Below are 19239 nucleotides of genomic sequence, written 5' to 3'. Positions count from 1 at the left end.
TAAATAGCACTCACGTCGCTTCGCAGAGTCCTAAGCGCTCTCACGGCACGCGCCCACTTTCGCCGCAGCGCCGTCTTCATGTTCGACGGTCACCGGGCGACGACTGTCTGCCGTCTGCTCATCTCTCGCCCTCGCTCCCTCTCTTTCTGTCGTTCCCCACTCCCCCTCTCTCTCCCTCTCTCTCCCTCTCCCTCTCTCTCACGCCCCCATCCCTCTAGTCCAAACAGACTGGGCTGCCAGGGCTCGTCCATTCTCAGTGTTGGGGCTGCTCAAGTCTTATGTAATCCTAATACAATGTTGTCCTACATTCATACATATACACATACACACAGATGGATACACACATTCAGAAACAGATACACACATATACACACACATATTAATGTACAGCTTCCATGTTGACACGTGCCGCCTTAAAAAGCACTCCTCAGCACAGGACATTCGCGTGCACTTTAAAAAATATTTAAGCGCTATGCCGAGTTCAGCAAAAACCTTCGCCTGGGCTTTTACACACTAACAAAGCTTTTATGGACAGCGGGCCACTGAAAGCTAAAAACACATGCTGTTTGTCACTATTTCTCTCCATCATCTTATCTTTAAAGGGAACGGGACTATCCATTGCCAAAGCTTTGGAAATGGAGCCCTGTTATACTACGGTGGACAGACCACTGGCAGACATAGACTTTTGCCAATCCAGCTGAGCTCAAATCTAAACAAGCCTCGGGGATCAACATGAGTGGGAATTAATCGGGAATAGATCAACTCGAACAGAGATCTGATCCGCCCTGTTGTATGGCATCCGGTTAATTATGGCTGCAACTTTGTGACAGCTGCTGGTTCACGCCTCACAAACACTGGCACCAACACCCAATTGGTCTAGTAAAGTGCACACAACACAATACCAAGGTCAAGGATTATGCACCCAGCTAGCACATATCTTAATTTGTATTAATTTGTATATCGGTTCTGCACAATTGTAAATTGTATATCGGTTCTGCACAATAAGTGTTATAGGTTGAAGAATCATACATATGAATCAATGTAAATAAAATGTTTATGTAAAACTGATATCTTGTGAATACAATATCTTGCATATAATCTGCATGGTGCAACAACTCATCATTTACCCTCTTAACACCCTAAACACACACCAAACACACACACAAATAAATAGGACATCTTGCAGGCCAAAGAGGACACCTTTTTTGAGGCTGCAAAGACATCTGTTTGGGTCACAACGAGGGAGATGAGGAGAAGATTACCCAAGGATTACGTTCCCATCAAGCTGACAGAGTCAGGAGGGAAGGCAGCCCCATGCCCGGGGACAGGACCCTGATTTGCCCCACCACCCCCCCTCTCTGCCCCCAGCTCCTCTTGCAGACGACCTGGCAGACAGCCCTCACAATCACTCCACTTGCCCATTAAGTGAATATGTGACAGGCCTACTCTACACAGGGACAGTCGATGTTGTGTTATTCCGCAAGCTGCAGGCTGGCCCTAGGCTTCTTTTCACCCCTTCTCCTTCTGCCACAGTGCTTTGCTACAAGCAGGAGGAGGATGACACACACATACACACACACACTACAGACAGAGGAAAATTAGAGTGGTGTGAGCATTCTCAGCTATTATGGGTAGCCAGGACGAGGTATGGCTCATCATGACAGTCTGATACGTAGCTGCTGTGTCTGAAGCAATGAGTGTATCCTCGGGTGATACTGTGGTGTCTGATGGGCAGCTCCTGAAAAGTTTTTTTTTTGTCTTTGATGGGTGATGTAGTCTGCATGCAATGGGCTCCAGGCCTCAATCCCCCCCCACCCACCCACCACCCCCACCGGAGCATGTTGTGTAGCAACTGGAGGTGGAGAATGATTGCGGTTTTACCTGGAGGGATGCACCATGTGAAAGAACACAAGGGAGGGCTATTTTTCTCTTGAAATAATGATGAGGATGTAAAACGCCTGCGCTGCTTAGTTTTCAATGACTTGAGAAATGTCAACAATAAATCTGACCTTGGCTTCCAATTACGTGCATATGACTGCTCCTGCAATCTGCTCTTCCTCCTCGGTAAAACTGTTTTAATAAGGGTGTGTGTGTGTGTGTGTGTGTGTGTGTGTGTGTGTGTGTGTGTGTGGTAAAGCGTTCTCTATCTACCTCTCCTCAGGAGGCTCACAGTTGGAGACAGGCCCTCCCTCTGCACAGTCAGACTAGATTCTCATCATCATCATGGGGTACATATACTTTAACAACACAATTTTCTCCCACTCACATTTCCTTTCTCTTCACACACACACACACACACACACACACACACACTCACACACACACACAGACACACACACACACACACACACACACACACATTCAGGGTGAATGAAGCATAACCCACAAACACTGAAGTGTCACTCTGTGCTAAATTTAGAAGCACCCCACAGCTCTTTCCCACAAACCGTTATGAAACCCCATGCCATGTCTGTTGCTGCCCTTCCGCATCATCTTTGCCTAATTTCACACTCAAGGAAATATTCCTTTGTGCATTACGCAACTACCCAACACGCATCCAAAACTTCACACTTGAAGGACTTAAGCACCGCGCAGACAGACTGAAGCCCTCGTGCCTATTGCACTGTTTGTTCTTCTTCTTCAGCTCAGTAGAGTCGGGAGCCCCGCTGAATACTAACCATCGCCACAAAACAGCGAACGAAACGCGTGACGTCAAGTGGCGAGTCGACATTATTCTTTCATGACCACTCGTGAGAAGAGGAACTCATCGCTCAGTCACAATTACGCTGCCTGGCTGCCTGCAGCGGAAGAGCTCCCCACGACTGCAGGCCCACTATGTCACCGTAGTCACGGTACGCTGGTGCTCGGCTGCTAAACGCAGGCCTTCAAAACGAACAGAGCAGAGCGCAGAGATGAGATGAGCTGAGCTGAGAGAGCCAGCGAGCGGAGAGAGAGCTGCATTCTGCTGGAGAGCGGCCAGGGACACTCTTGATAGTTTTGTTCAGCCTGGCAGAAGGAATCGGCGTGTGATGAATGCGCCAGCGCCCTTGACGGCCATTTGTTTTAACTGTCAGGACCTGAAGGAACTCAACTGCGACGGATGGTTTAACCACTAAAAATATAGGGAGGGAGAAAGGGCAGGGGAGAGTGTGTGGTAAAAAAAAAAAAAAAAGATTTACACAATGGTGTGAGATCGAACAAGACCTTGATTTGTAATGCCTTTAGACCTAGTGGTCTACTTCTAAACAGAGAGTGATGTGGATATTTCATGTCATCACCGTTTTTAACGTGTACACCCTTAATCCAAATCATTGTTGAGTCATTCACAGCCTTTCCATAAGGCCATAGTCTCTTTAGTTTGAAGCCTAAATAGGCTGCATGCCCGCATGACAGAAGCACCAAAGACAAAGTGCCAGATGGGCTTGAGGACCAAGTCACAAGCTGTTGTTCCTCTTCCTTCCATCCTCCTCACGTTTAAAAAATTCAATGGATCTGCCCATGTTCTTATGAATAAAACATCTGTGAGAAGAAAAGCGTTGGTAAAGGGGTTGAAGAAGAAGGGTTATTTTTACACACCTTTTCTGCGTCTTTGGGGGGGGGGGGGGTATGTCTTCTCCACAACAACAACAACAAAAAAGAAATGTTGTACACGAATGTGACTCGGACCCTGCAAATTCACCTCAGTGAGCCCATGCAGCCGACCGTGCTAATCCATTGTGCGCTCAGGGGAGCGTGAACAGCTGAGGGGCTACAACAGGTGCAGCTATTACAGCTTGCTTAAGGGCGTTGGTTCCTAACACTGTCATTAACAGAGCTTCCACCCCCACCATACTGAATGGGGGGGGGGGGGGATTCTTCACAATGACATTACTATATTACTTTATGAGACAGCAGCTACACTCGCGGTGGGAAGTTTGTCACTGAATGCAATTCATTAGTTCTGATATGATTCATCACCACCTAAAATGTTTGCCGCTACCCCCAGAGAACAGAGTCGATATTCTCTTTTTAGATGTCTGGCTGTGCCGAGACTCATAGGGTAGTTCAAGTTCCATCCAACAATTACCACAGTTTCTGTGCAATCAAACAGCACTGATAGAGATCATGAGGAAATAACTCCTTCACATTGCATTTGCTGATGCAGTCATGCCCTGTGAGGGGGGAAGTGGGAGTTCATCATCACAAGCAACACTTTCCTGTGGGATTTCAGTAAGATTTCAGTAAGACTCCGCTGTACGTTGAGGTTCTGTTCTCCCTGTCGGGACTTATATTCTGATAATTACCGGCGGACAATACACAATGGGTCTTTTTTTTTGCTACCGTTTCTTGTCTTCCACTGACAAAATAAATAGTTCGCCACACAGATAGACAGTTTCAGGTGTTGCATGGCAACGTATTACTAGCTGACTTTCACTTTCAATGAAATTCCATTGCAATAAGCGAACAGACTTCTTGCGGAGTGATATGAAAGACGTTAATCAGAAGCACAAAACCCGTTGTACTTGGAGGGTTGCCATTGACAGCGGTCATTATGTACTTTACCGGTGATTATATAGATTTAACAGACCTTCGAACGTTGGGAAGGTCCATGTGAATATAACTTTCTGCAGCACTCTGAAGAGCCGTCTAATAAATATGTATATCTCACTGACTCAAACACACACACACACACACACACACACACACACACACACACACACACACACAAATGTGTGAAACCACCATCCAAGGTAACATTCTCAATGAGAGAAAAGATCCATGAGACTGTTGGTGAGGGAAAACTCCCAGGGCTTTCTGAGTGCACTCTAGATTAAAGTCTGAGCTCTGTGGAGCAAAAGAAAAAAAGAGTGCTGTGATAATTTCTGACAAATAATCCAATCAGTGACATAATCATGACTTTGGTAGCACTGGGGAAAAGTGAGATGAGTTGTTATAAAACAGACATCTGCCTCCTTACCCGCTGGAACTCTTAATCTCTGGGATCTGGTTAGAGGTCACCGGAGTTTACGCACTGACCTTCCCAAAAGCTTTGACAAAAAAGTTCCACCTTGTTCCAATAATAAATGTACCTGTCCTGTCTGTCTCCCCACCTAGTTCAGACATTAGACAAAAAAAAAATATCTGAAATATATGCTGTTTAATTCTAACTGTAAACTATGTTCAGAAATGTCACACCTTATTGGTTGTTCATTCCTCTTTTTGGAATGACGGACTCTTAATTACTTAATTGAGGTAATTGCAGAGAGAGATAAACATGTGAAAAGCGGTACATCCGATCCCTTTCACGCCCACACATTTTCCCAGCATGCAAAGCTGATTAGGCCTACCCAACTAATTAAAATGAGGAAGCATAAACATTCAAAAACAAATCCTGCCAAACAAAAATGTGCAAATGGCCTGTAAATGGACGAAGGAATAAACAGGCTGTCAAAATTCCTAAACAGTGAAGGTCCTGCCTGGCACAGTGCCATCGGCAAGCACTATGATGTTCACCCCTCGCCAGCACAGAATTTTGGGAAATGAATCTTCCCTCCATTACAGCTCAGGGCGTTGGTGCTCTGGGCAACTGTATGTGTTGTGTGTACCAAGAACAAGCACTGACTCACAGTGGCAGTATGAGTCAACGATGCCCAAGCCTTGCCTGACACTTATTGTAAACACATGAGAGCCACTGACTATCATTTGCTCCAAGTGCTTGATAAATACTGACAGTGTTCTGATTGAATTTACTGAGGTTCTTTTATGTGAAGATGGTAAAACCTACAGCTTCTCTGTGCCTCTGAAAATGAAGGCAGTTTTTACCTCTCATATTTGTCCCCTGCATTTACAAACTCCCACAAGTTTTAACAGCAAGTGACACAGTTCTACAAATGTCCATCACAAGGGCTTGTGAGATGCCGTGATGAGATCGGGGCTTGTCATAGTGTTCGAGGTTAAGGCAGCTCGACTCCTGAGGAATGGCCTTTACTCTCCCCTGCCTCCACCACCGCTGACTGAGCGAGCGACTCACAGTCAGCGAAGGCGGAGCTGTCACACTGGGCCTGACAGGTATCAAGAGCTCATCTCGTGTAGAAGAGCAGGAGGAGGAGGAGGAGGAGGAGGAGGAGACGGTTCCAGTGTCGGGCCCGTCAGGGCGACGGGACAGATCTGCTGAGCAAATGCTGAAAGGGGGGAGTGGATGCGAGATGTGTCACTGGATAAACGCTCGCCTATCGATTCAGATTACTGGCACAACGCCGCCAGAGTGCACCGACTGAACACACAATTGGCGCTATAGCCATGGCACACAGAATACCCCCTGCCAACAGGGACAGGCAAACAGAGCTTGACTACCACAAACTGCATTCTTTTCCAGCTACTCCATTACTAATAATACTTCTACTACTGCTGTCATTGCTACCAGTGTATCATTATCAAAGAGATGACACTTACTAAGCAAGAATGTCGGACTAGCAGTCAAGTGATCTCATGTACAGTAAATGATAGCATAGACAGGTTTCTGGCACTAAATGTTGAAACGCAATACAGACACTCCTACACAGAATCTGGAAATAGTGCAGCCACAACAGCCGATAATTACACGCTGCTTCTGCTGAAATAGCACGCGTCTCCGTTGGACAGAAAAGCATGCCGTCAGGCTCTCCGAGAAGAACCTTGAGTCCGTTTCCCAGGAAATTGCTCCCTCTGAGGACCCATCCCAGCGTCTCAAGGGACTTAGCCACACATAATTAACCCTAAGTGGCCCTAGGTGACCTCCGTAGTTTGTCCAGGCGTACTGTGGGGGCGTGCAGCACTCACACTGACAGGAAGCAGGGTCACACTCACACACTCCGTGCTTCTCTTCACTGAGGATTCTCAGTGCTGGCTGAGTTGACAAATAAATCTGACCCCACAATGTTAGCATTAAGGATTTTCTAGTGGTATTTCATTCAGTTATTTTTCTGTATATATTTTATTCCATTAACAAATATACTTATATCAAAGCACAGGACCCAAGGCCTTGTCACCTAGAGCTAGCACACGTTGTGAAAGAAAAAAAATGCAACAGGAAGAGCCTTTTAGCAGATCCCAGCCAAAAAGAGAGGGCCCATCTGCTTGAGACTGTTCCAGGAAGAGGACAGAAAGAGAACGGGAAATGGGGGACAGGAAAGAACAGACTACACTTCTAGAGAGAAGACTTCCAGAGAGACGATGTGGTCTTCATCTGTGAAAGGGACCAATTGTACGGGGTCGTTAAAAAAAGGAAGAAGGTTTAAAACTCCCTTTGGACCATGTGGTTTTAGAAAATAATATGACCATTCTGGATATTGCGAATTCCACCTGTCCCGTAAAATATTTTAATTATATTTAATAACACAACTTGGTATGGCAAGGAATATATGGTCGAATATTACAATATGGTAAACATCACAAAAATGCTGAGAATGTCCTGTTGTTTCCACTCTACAGTGAGGGGAGAGATGAGGCCTCACATCAAAGAAAGGGAGGGCCGGAGTGGGGGGATGATTTTTGGAGTGGGGTGTGGGGGGCATGGGGGGACTGACCAAGGCCGTCTCATGAGTCTCCAGCCCTCAGAGAATTACTGCTGGACTTCTTGCTGTCACAGTCGATATTTCATCAACATATATTACACACACATACTCCCAATCACTCCATCCCCAAGAGCTGATTGTGGCAACTCTGTCAGGCAGGAGAATGTAACAGGCTCAAGAGTGACATCCAGGACACCGCGGAGACGCAGGCAGGCAGGCGTCACTCTACAGCCAAACAAGACCAACCGCAGCTGGCCAGGCAGCCATTATCAACCAGCCGCACCTGTCATAGGTGTGAACAGCACGCTGAGGGCTTGGAACAAGACGTGTGCGCCAAGCTGCCAAAGAAGCGAATTTACTAAGGAAGGAGGTGGAGGAGGAAGTGGCCATATTGTCACTCTTCATCAACACTTTATCACATCATCTGTAACCATTACCCCGACAATATAAGGTTAAAAATAGGAATTTAAGCATAGGTTTTTAGAGAATACGGATATGTAAGTGTTAAGTGTCCTGCATTCATATCGCATGTTGTGTTGGGGCATCAATGAGTAGTGAGCATTTCAGTTGGGATACATGATGATGATAGTGAAAGCAGAGCTGCACGTGGGATGTGTGTTTCAGGGCGTGGCGTTATTTTTAGGCCATTCCAGAGCAGTTGGGGCTTGCAGTCGGGGGCTGGGGTTTCGCCGGCCCGATCAAATTGCTTACGTGCGACCAGCCGTGATATACATGGGATGGGAGTTCCCTACTGACCCTGACATATCGATATGCCAAACCCATGCCCTGCTGGTCTGCATCCCCCCCCCTCACACACACACACACACACACACACCACCACCACCACCACCTCTCCCACCCTTGCTTATAGCATGCACGGTGAGCTGGCTGGCCTAGCTCGTGAACCCTCTTTCCACACTTGCAAACACACAGAGCTCTCTCTGTGCTCTCTCCCTCTCTCTCTCTCTCTCTCTCTCTCTCTCTCTCTCTCTCTTTCTCTCTCGCTCTTTACATTAGTCAAGACATTAGGGGACACACAATGCCATTGAAGTGAGGCATCGCGCATTGTGAGCGCGTCACTGCCATTAGCATTTTTCACACCATCATTCGTGTGAATGAGAGTTTAAGGGGCCAGTGGAGAATAGAGATTAAGAAGAAAAACACACACACACACACACACACACACACACACATGAATGTAGAGGCCATTTCCCATGAAACAGGCGATAGGCACATTCTTCACCGAGAGGCATGTGGGAGCTCATCATGTGAACATGTCTCACACTAAGGGCATGGCCACGGCAGACAGGAACATCATTGGTTGCTTACACAGTGCAAGTCGTCCACAGTATTCTGAGAAATAGGTCATGCTTTCACTTCTAGACAAAAGCCACTAAAAACAATGGCTAACAAGGCCTAAAGATAAGAATGTATATCAATGAAAAGTCCACAGTCTGTCTTTCTGAGAAAAAAAGCTATGAATATTTAATATATGTGTGTGAACATTACAAAGTATTAATAGCTAACCTGCTTTCACAGCCCCATTCCACTTATCAAGTCACTTAAAACAGTGTTGACATGTTTCTTTCTTTAGAAAAGAGGGGGGTAAGTATATATATATATGTGTGTGTGTGTGTGTGTGTGTGTGTGTGTGTGTGTGTGTGTGTGTGTGTGTGTGTGTCTGCGCGCTTGTGAGTTGTGAGATGTGTCATTTATGAAACAAAAAGATCATGACACACACACACTGTTAAAAAATTGCACTTGTGCTTACCAACAAAGCACAGCCGTTTCATCAATCTTCAGCATTCAGACATTCAACATTCAAAATATTACTGCTTTTATCTTCTGTCCTATGCCCCCAGTACATTCCTCAAGGCATCAACATCCTTCTAGGAATCAGATCAAAGCTCCCACTGCCACACTTAAAGAGACAGAACGCATGCAGACCAGTGTTAAAAAAAGAACAGCATTCCAGTGGCCAGGGCAGTGCAGCACAGGGGGAAGTTATGCTTGCTTCATACACACTCACTGTTTACGCTTTTGTTTCTTATGTTTCTTTTCCTCACGGATAATGAGGTCAGAGGGTATGCTTGACCTATCCGCAGTGACGTCTCTCGGGGAAAACTAAACAAGATGTCCCCAACATGGCCCTGTCAGCTCGCGCTTTAGCCTTCCAACTTGTCTCTAGTGCAGAGGTAGTAATGGACTCTGTGTGTTGAAACGCAAAAAAATCACAAGGTGGTGAAAAAACAGTCTATTTACTTAACTTCACCCACAGGTCTTTACAAGACTAAGTCAAGGTCAAACACTCTACTCATGGCTGGCCAACTACCAGTGCTTCAAACTCCCACAGGTGAGGCGGTGCTTTTTCCCCCGGTCAAAAGCCTGGAGCAAAGAAATGGCATTCCCTAACAGCACGCCACCATGTGATTCTAAAGACAAGAGGCCAAGGGCTTCAGTGGGAATCCTCTACTATTGATCTCTCCTTATCACTCTCGCTGCCGAGTAATGACCCGCGCTGGGGGCTTACCTGTCTGCGGAAGCGGACGGCCATGCCGAGGCTGAGCCTCCCGTGCTGGGATCAGCTGTTTACACAGGCCACATGTAAATAAGCGCTTGGTCAACGTGCACCAGTGCACAATATTTCTCTCGAGATCAGCATTCTTGACGCATGAAAATGGAGATGAAAGCGATCTCTCTCTGGTATAGTTTGTTCGATCAAAAGCACGGCAGACAAAGAGAGTAAGAGATAGAGAGAGAGAGAGAGAGAGAGAGAGAGAGAGCGAGGGAGAGGAGGTGAAACCTAAATAGACTGACTGGTGCTGGAGATCACATCTACACCTGCATTTCTCCCACAATGCTTTGCATTGTGATAGAATACAGCAGCCGCAGGGGGAGGAGGCCGTCCCACAGTGCTCTGTGGCCTTCGGCCGGCCAATCAGCCTCTTCCCACCTGAGGGCTGAAAGGTAATATGCAAGACACCGGAGCCTCTCTCTCTCTCTCTACCTCTCTATCCCTACCTCTCTCTGACAGAGAGCGTAATACACATCCACAACAGGAGGCCACTCTCACCCAGCCTCCCAAATATATGCACTGAATATTGAACATGGCTAAATGCAAGTCGCTGCACGGTGGGACGCGCTCATCCAAAACAGACTGTCTTCAAAGAGTTGAAAAGTGACCCAGGGAGATTTGGGCGAATTAATAAATAACGGGAACGGATCAAAACACAGAAGGGGCCCAATTTGTGCACAATTTGAGTCTCCTGTGAGAATGCAGACTCAATTGGCCAGGGAGAAAACAAAAACAAAGAGTTCTCAAATCAAGCGTGTATTTTATGCATCTCTATGCATAGTACTTGGCATGAACCTGTCCTAAAGTCAGAAAACCTTGCATTTAAGTGCATTAACAAATTCCCTATGCTTACTTCAAGCCACAGGATGTGAAAGAGATGACACACAGTAGCATGCTATCTGTGGTAGCCATCACCCATGACCAGAGGCTACTTCAAGAGACAGGAGGAAAGGCCTCTGGTGCATCTGACAAGGTTGTCATCCACCCTCTCATGTCTTTCCTGGTACTCTTCCTAGGGCCTAATTCCCAGGCTCATTAGTCCATAATCTACCATCTTTATTTAGACAGTCAGTTTCCCACTGTGGGCTATCGGCCTTCTGAACTTCAAAGGTAAATACATCACAGCATATTTTTCTTCTTCTTCTTCTTTAGGAGTCAAACAAGGAAAATAAGTTGCCCGTTTGCAAGTTGCTATTTTTGCGCTTCTGCCAGTTCACGCCTGTACTTTCTGAGGAGATGGTTATTAATAGGCTGCATTATACTGTCTGCGCTCTCTCCCTTGTTCACACACATACACACACGCACACACACACACAGACTGACACACACAGACAAACACACACACTGGCACTTAAAGCCCTCTAGAGCCACTCCTTCCTAGACCACTCAATGCCACGGCTGCATTGTTGAGACCCACTGTCTTGTTTGTGTGTTTTTTTCAGTTTGGTTTTGTATGAGTAAACAATGCATGCCTTTGACTGGTGCTGTCTCGGGGTATGCTGGGGCATAAACAATTCTTTCATTCCCCCCATCCCAGAGCTTCCCCTGGCCTGGGTCACTCTGTCGCCACACTCATTCAAAGCTCTGACGTGATGGCACACAGACAGAGACTAATTGGCAAGCAGCTCGCCTTATTCAAATGCCTGGCATTCCATTAGCATTGTGGGTTTTAGGGCAAACTTTGACAGTGTGTACATGTGTGAGAGAGGAGGGATCTACTGGCATGCAAAGTGGTCAGAAGGGTACATAAACAGAGAGAGAGAGAGAGAGAGAGAGAGAGAGAGAGGGATGAAGATAAGACGGAGGAGAGAAAGAAAGCAAGATGTTTTGGCCAATTTAAAAATAATGACTCACAACCGCCTACTCCGTCATACTGGATCCAATGACGTTTTCAGGAGCCCATTTTCCTGACATTGTTAACATATTTATCTTTGCCTCTATCTGCACTCCAGCTGCAGGGGAACTTGCACCAGCACGATCAACAAATTCCATCTAGCTGAGGCTCAAAATGCTCTCTGAGTAGGGGAGACGTTTGCTTTGATTAGAGCGAGGAGCTGAATCTCCAAATGTCCTCTTAAACCACTGACCACTCCCCAAGTGGTCTATCAGCCGGGGCATCAACTGTTTGGGATCCGTCTATTGTTCAGACAGACCTTCACAGGAAGCTCCTCACTGATTTTGCATGAGTAAATACAATGTGCAACTGGGTGATCCTTTGACTTTCCAATGACAGAAAACAAACAAGAAACAAGAAACATTAATAAGCAAAGAGCTATGTGTTATTCTCTTCACATAACTGGTACTACAGTACTCAAAGAAATGGTAAGCCTTTGGGTTTGGGTTAAGCAGTATGCTACTGCCATAATTTGTTATGAGATTACAATCCACTGATAATGAAATTGATTCCCAAGGGAAATTAGAACTTATACAAAGGCTTCACTTTGATGAAAGTTTCCCCCCCCCCCATTCTGCTGTGCAATTTGGACTGCAAATAAATGTTGCCCTCCATTTTCAAAATAACACCAATTTAATGAAACACAATTATGAAGCATCACACCAATATTTGAGACCAACAGCCTGAAACTAATTAATGTTTTCTCCCTGAACTGCCAGATGCTAAAAATATCCATATCACAATTACATGATGCTTGCTACAGCAAAACAGCATGTTTCAAATGCTTGTTCAGACAGCCTTTATGTCAGCCTTTGTCTCATGTTATGTATGAGTTTATGTCAACATTTGACTGAGCTCATGAGAGCAGTCTTTTAAAAGCAGCAATGTAAGGACATGATAACCTGGACATGGAGTTCCTCAGATATGCTGTTCTTCTTAAAGTCCCAGCACTCGCTGCACTCTGACGTGACAACACTGTGAACTCAGAGTGGGTGTGGGCACGAAAGCAAGCGTAGCAGCGAAGGAAGTTATCTGTAAACGTTCCCCATCCTGAAGTTTGCCAGATAAGACTTTTTTTTCTCTTATTACTCCTAACCCAGGAAGGAAAAAACAACCTTCGTCATCATGTGATTGAACTGTTGGAACTGACATGTAGGCAAATCTGTGCTGTTTACAGTTAGGCCTTCTTTCAGCCTATTTTAAGCTCCGAGATTTTTTTTAAAAACCACCAAAACATCTCCACGTAAAAAAAGAGAGATAAAAAGCATGCAAAACCAACAGTAATTACCAATTCCCTTTAATAATAAAAAAAAAACCTGAACTCTCCCGGCAAAGTTTGCACTCTGCCATACGAGTAAACTAAATGATCTGGTGTCTGGTGCTCTAAAGAGAGCAGACCCATGCTCAGGAAGCAAGTGTCCCCTGGCATGAAAGTTAGGATACAAAAATAGACAAAGGTCTCACTGGCAGGATACTGGAAAAAAACGACAATTACATGGAATTACAGATGAAGTGAAGAGCCCTCTTTCTCTGTGCAGGAAGAGAGGTTTAATATGGGAAGTTAACTAGAAAAAAAGTTCTGTTCAAACTTCAAATGAAGTATCAGGATTAGAGGTAATTTTATCCCCATATAACATTGTTTCTATATGAAAATATATGCATATGAAAACATAATAAAAACATCTTAATAGTGGGATTTAAATTAGGTTCATGAAAATGGCACACAGTCTGTTAAAGTACATCCAAGTTGTCATAACAATCACATGACTGTAAGTTTAACAACAAAACATTTTGTGATGGCTGTCACAATCCTGGGAAGAACCTATGTAATTACATGTAACAGGACAATAACACTTCTTTTAAGAGGGAGGAGGTACAGTTGACAAGCAGTAGTGCATGGAGCCAAGGACAGCTTCTGCTATAAACACACACACACAAACACACACACACACACACACACACACACACACACACACACACACACACACACACACACCAGCCCTTTTAGATTCAGTGGCACGTAAAGTGACAACTGACTCAATCCATTAGAGAGGAACTAATATGAGGCTTCAAAGAGGAATGTGTAAAGGGAAGTGGCATGACTCTTTGTCACAACTGGAAGTGCACAATCCATCTGAGGCGATGTAAAGGGAGTCTTTTTTTCTGTACTGACAGTATTAACACAGCTGTTACAGGGAGTGCTAAATATAATAATCGCACAGTGTCACTGGGTCATCTGTCTACCAGCATACCAAGACAGGCAGCAACAAAAGAGGATATATTAGAGACGCAGAATGATTATTGTGATGCTAGGGCAGATGATTGCTGCTAATCAGTATTATCAGTCTGATATCCTCTTGTAACACCCTGTGCCCCAAAACATTTTGGCAAAGGCAATCCATCTAAGAGGATGGACACTGGTCTGCTTATTGTTCTGGTTGAGGTTGCCAACTGTTTGGCCACCGCCAACACCACACACAGAAACAAAGAAATCATAGAAGAAACAGAGTTAAGCCTCCACAGTCATAAGAGTGGCCGGATTATGTCCAGAACTCGTAGTTAAGGCGGGAAAGCAAAGCCATTCTGGGGCCACTGAGAGATTATGACTGCCTCTGGGTGTGCAGCCCTTGGTCAGCCAGACAAACCCTACCCCCAAACCTTCTGGCTACCCACACACAACCCACCATCCCTGCTAGGGCATACGCGGCACAGCAGTAGGCCTAGTCTTGCTGAATCCAGTCACTGTTGCAAGTTCACAAATCACCACCCCTCTACACACACACACACACACACACTTTATATTCAGGGAATGAGGAGGATAACCTAGCTGGAATTTAAAGTGGCTACACATGTACTTTAGAGACGACTTTAAAGGGATAGATAGGCCTACATTTGCGAATGACCGTTGAGGCGACTCAAAGCGGTCAAGGAGATCCCTTCAAGGTCAAGGACACCCGCCTAACCCAAGCTTTGTATCAGCTCCAATGCACCTCTTAATAATCTGGGTTTCTAAACTGCCCCCACGCTGAGTCAAACCAGACAGGTCATATTGAGCAAAATGACAGCCCTCGGGCTGTGTACCGTACTACACACGCACTTCTGGGGGTGTCCAAAGGTTCTACCAAATACAATACAAATCTGACAACCCCAAAACCTGACGGAAGAGTGAACTTATTACACTAATTAGAATATTACAAAACAAATACAAACAAAAGTAAACTTTCAAACATTCGTGGCTCCAATTTAAATCACCCCTAAACCATGAGCAAATCTTCATAGCCAAACAAATTACCAGCCAAAAACACTATAGCCTGTAAAGTGTACTACAGCACAGGGTATTTAATAATAATAAAAAAGTTGCATCTAGGCTATGTCGCATTTGATTATTACAAGGCTTACATATTAACAGTGCAGCCTGCCCCCTTTCCTTTCATAACTAGAGAGATCTATGTGTAAATTCAAGAAATGTCAGACTAAAATGCCTATTGTACATCAGATTGAACAATTTCATAATCTGTTCTGGGAGGACTGGGTTGCCCGCATAGGAGTTTGTCGCAATTGTTCACACTACTTATATCTATAGCTTAAAAGCCGAACGCGATTCCCGACAAGCAAAACATCGAAGTGTGCTGTTAGCCTATTGCATAAGACAGTGTATGACTGACAATTGTAACAACAAAGATATTTTCCGCTCAACAGGTGAATTAGGCTACATGTCCCAAAATTCCACTGGTCGTCCCATGCCTCACTCCGCATTCCCTCTAAATGTAACGTTAATCATCCACAGTTCGGTGCGGTGCGAGAGAGACGACCGCTACTATTACGCATATCAGAGAAAGGCTACATGTTTCAGTGAAAACACCCATAAGAGACCGTAGATGCACATGAAAGATAGGCAATTCTAGACTATCTGAAGCATCATACTTACTATAACATTTTCGTTTTTACTTGAATAAGCCAATCTTCCTCCTCCCTTAACTGGCATCCTGTGCTTTCAGGTGAAGTGTCTCTTGTGAAGAATAGGCGTATCTAGAATTCACTGGCTGATCCCAAGCATGGCGGTTGACAGCGGTCCTTAAAGAAATCTTTCTGACTCAAAATTCTTCGGTATACGGCAGTAGATGAGACCGGAGGCAGCCCAAGGGAAACATTTTTTTCCCCTACTGTGAGCGACTTTCAAGCAAGCCAACCTACTTTATGAACATACCAATGTCGGGCAGGGCGTGAAATGAAGTCTACAAAACAAGTGGATTTCCCCCCTAAAAGATGCATTTATTCTCATGCGTAAAAAATATACATATAAATATATGTTATATGACAAAAGTGGCAGTTTAAGCGCAGAATGTTTATTAAAATCCACTATAAACTTTGACTAAACCCCCTACAAAACGAATGGACTCTTCCAGTTTGGATAAAGTGATTTAACTGTTCTCCTTAATTTCTTCAGAAAACAAATACATAGTTGCGCCTCCTGATGTTATAGCTGGCAACTACATGTAACATGAAGTAAACACCATCACTTTGAAAGACCATATGACGGAAACACTAATTAACAAGTTACCACTAACTGTAGAGATTAGGCTACACATTTCAGTCGAGTGTCAGTGGTTCAATCAAACAGGATTTCGAGCATAAACAAATAATCATACTCGTCTATAATTCATTCCTAAAAGTCATTCCTGTTAGACGATTCAAACTAATTCTAATGTGCAAGTTATGTTGCAGAGTGTGTTCAACTTTTGACAGCCCTCTACAATCCACTGGGAAGTGATTTTTTTTGTCAGATGAGAAAGAAACAAAGGAAAGGAACACAGAACTGCTGCCACCAAGTAACCAAGAAATAACATGGACTGTTTGTAGGGTGAACGAGATGCATGTTGTTCCAGATAACAGCAGCTGTTCAGATAGCAAAAGGCTAAATAATGCAGTGATTTAAAAAAAAAAAGAGCACCCATGCATACAGTCCCCAATCCCATGTTTTGCAACATTTAAAAACATTACAAACAGATTTCATATAATACAGCAGAGTGAACTGACTGCACCTCTCCTAATACAAAATAAGACCCACGCTCTCTCCCTCTCTCTGTGGGTTGTGCTGGGCATGACTTCATAGACCAGCTTCACAGAACCCACTGTGTCCACTTTTGCAAGTTTCGACCACAAGTGCAGACTAACAGTACTCTTTTGTAAGATGCTAACCTCCTTTTGCGCATGAGGTCACAGTCCCATCTGATTAATGTTGCAAGGGTGGTGCTCCAAAAGGGCTGTTGGGCCAAAACAACAGTGACCATGCATGTGCGCGTGCCATGTTCTCTCTCTCTCTCTCTCTGAGTCACAGCCCAGAAGCTGGCATGCTCAAGTTATTGACAGAAGTTCCGTACACATTGCACATGTAGGATGTGTAGGTGTAGCCTATGTACATTATGTGTGCGTGTATTTTGTTTGTTAGTTTGTTTGTGTGTGTGTGTGGGCTTATGTGAGTTAAACAGGGCTTACTAACATGACTTGAGGAGGTTACATTTCATTCTGTGGCTTTCTTATCACAACAGCTGAAATGCTATGGTTCTGGTCTAATGCAGGTAACAGATCTGTGGCCTTTTCTAGTGCTGCTCTTCACTAGCTCATTTTCAGGTTATCAGCCTGTGTTTTTGAGACACCTAGAGGTTTTCTGCGAATATGAGCAAATCTTTGCCTTACTATATTCATGCAGTATGGTCACCACAACAAGCATTCCCATTAAGGTGATACCAATATAGCCATTTCATTTGAAACATATAGATTAATCTAAGGAGACCTACTTTAAACTGATTAAGGATGACTTCATGTAAAAGTGGGAAAACGTCACTAGGAAAGCTGAAACATCTAAGGTGATTATGACTCACTTCTAATCATGGCTAAGTCCCAGATGAGTGCAGTTGGTGTGACTGTGTGATGCAGAGGCATGAAGCTTTATCAAAATTAGGACAACCTCCTCTAACCCAATATGCAAATCAGGAGCCCATGAAAGACATGGCACTTCAGGCAGGTCATTTAAAAAAAGACATCTTCTCAGCGCACACTCATTTGGACTATTAAATGTTTGTTTGGTGCAATTTGATGCAGCTTCATTTTGCTCGGCCCCCAAAGGTTTCACCAATACGAGACGTCTGGCGGATGCTAATGAGGGCGGGTGGAGTGAGGGCCGGAGGGGCCAATCCCTGGAGGTGAGGAAGGAGATGCTTGTCACGCATGCACGCCCGCCTCCCAGTCCTCCGTCTAAACAGCCCTGAGTGGGGCATACACACACACACACACACACACACACACACACACACACTCACACTCACACTCACACTCACACTCACACTCACACTCACACTCACACTCACACTCACACTCACACTCACATTCACATTCACACACACACACACACACACACACACTCACATACACACACACACACACACACACACACACACACACACACACACACACACACACACACACACACACACACACACACACACACACACACACTCACACACACACACACACACACACACACACACACACACACACACACATATCTGCACATCTCAGACACACAAGGCTAAAGACAAACTACAGAACCAGGGCTGGGAGCCCACTGGGGGAAGTAAATATGCATATGGAGGGGATGGAAAGAGTATCCTAAGAAAAGTAGTTGTGTGCCTGTGTGCGCGCACGTGTGTGTGTGTGTGTGTGTGTGTGTGTGTGTGTGTGTGTGTGTAGAGTAAGAGACTGAATTATGATAAATATGTGATACATCTGGGAAAATGCACGCACCAAATGTATTGCAAATGGCAACCACAGATGACCCCCGTGTAAAACAACAGCCCTACATTCTTCCGGTTCGGTGGATGCATTTTCAATGCCACCGTCACAACCTTGCAATTAGAACAATGGCATGTAGTCTTCAATTAGATGCTCTCTCATCATAAGGCTTTGATGGCCTCTCAGGCCTGTTTTTCAATCTATTTATAATGGCTTGCAGCAGGCTAAATATTCCCATGGGCCTGGATAAAACTTCAAATGAAAATGTCTACTGCTGCTGAAATATGCATCAACAGAGACAGGGCGAGGTTGCACCCTCTAGACTACGCAGCCATCAGCGAGCTATAAATTAGTGATGTGCTTGAGACAGCGACTTGGCCAGGATGGAAATAGCAGTTCACTTTTCAAATATATTTCCTTATTTAGGCCTGTCCACCTCCGTCCCC

The 19239-nt window shown here is 44.9% G+C and overlaps 1 protein-coding gene across 5 annotated transcripts in view; it reads right to left on the bottom strand.

Annotated features, from left to right (window-relative positions):
- The window catches only part of tjp2b (tight junction protein 2b (zona occludens 2)), an 86105-nt gene that overhangs the window by 42914 nt on the left and 23952 nt on the right, over nucleotides 1-19239 (bottom strand). For 2 of the 5 annotated variants that reach the window (XM_076269499.1, XM_076269503.1), the window contains exon 1: nucleotides 15930-16170. The exons of 2 other annotated variants lie outside the window; for them this stretch is intronic. In XM_076269499.1, coding sequence (XP_076125614.1) covers nucleotides 15930-15986 — 57 coding nt within the window. In that variant the 5' untranslated portion in view covers nucleotides 15987-16170. Of the gene's footprint in view, nucleotides 1-15929; nucleotides 16171-19239 lie in introns of those variants that run through there. One more of the 5 variants, XM_076269504.1, reaches the window with a different exon arrangement.

This window comes from Alosa pseudoharengus, unplaced genomic scaffold (genome assembly GCF_046254945.1).
Source record: "Alosa pseudoharengus isolate Yale_2024_CS ecotype anadromous, Long Island Sound unplaced genomic scaffold, YU_APseudo_1.1 YU_APseudo_1.1_scf_6, whole genome shotgun sequence".
Classification (NCBI taxonomy): domain Eukaryota; kingdom Metazoa; phylum Chordata; class Actinopteri; order Clupeiformes; family Clupeidae; genus Alosa; species Alosa pseudoharengus.
This window is presented reverse-complemented; position numbering and strand designations above follow the sequence as displayed.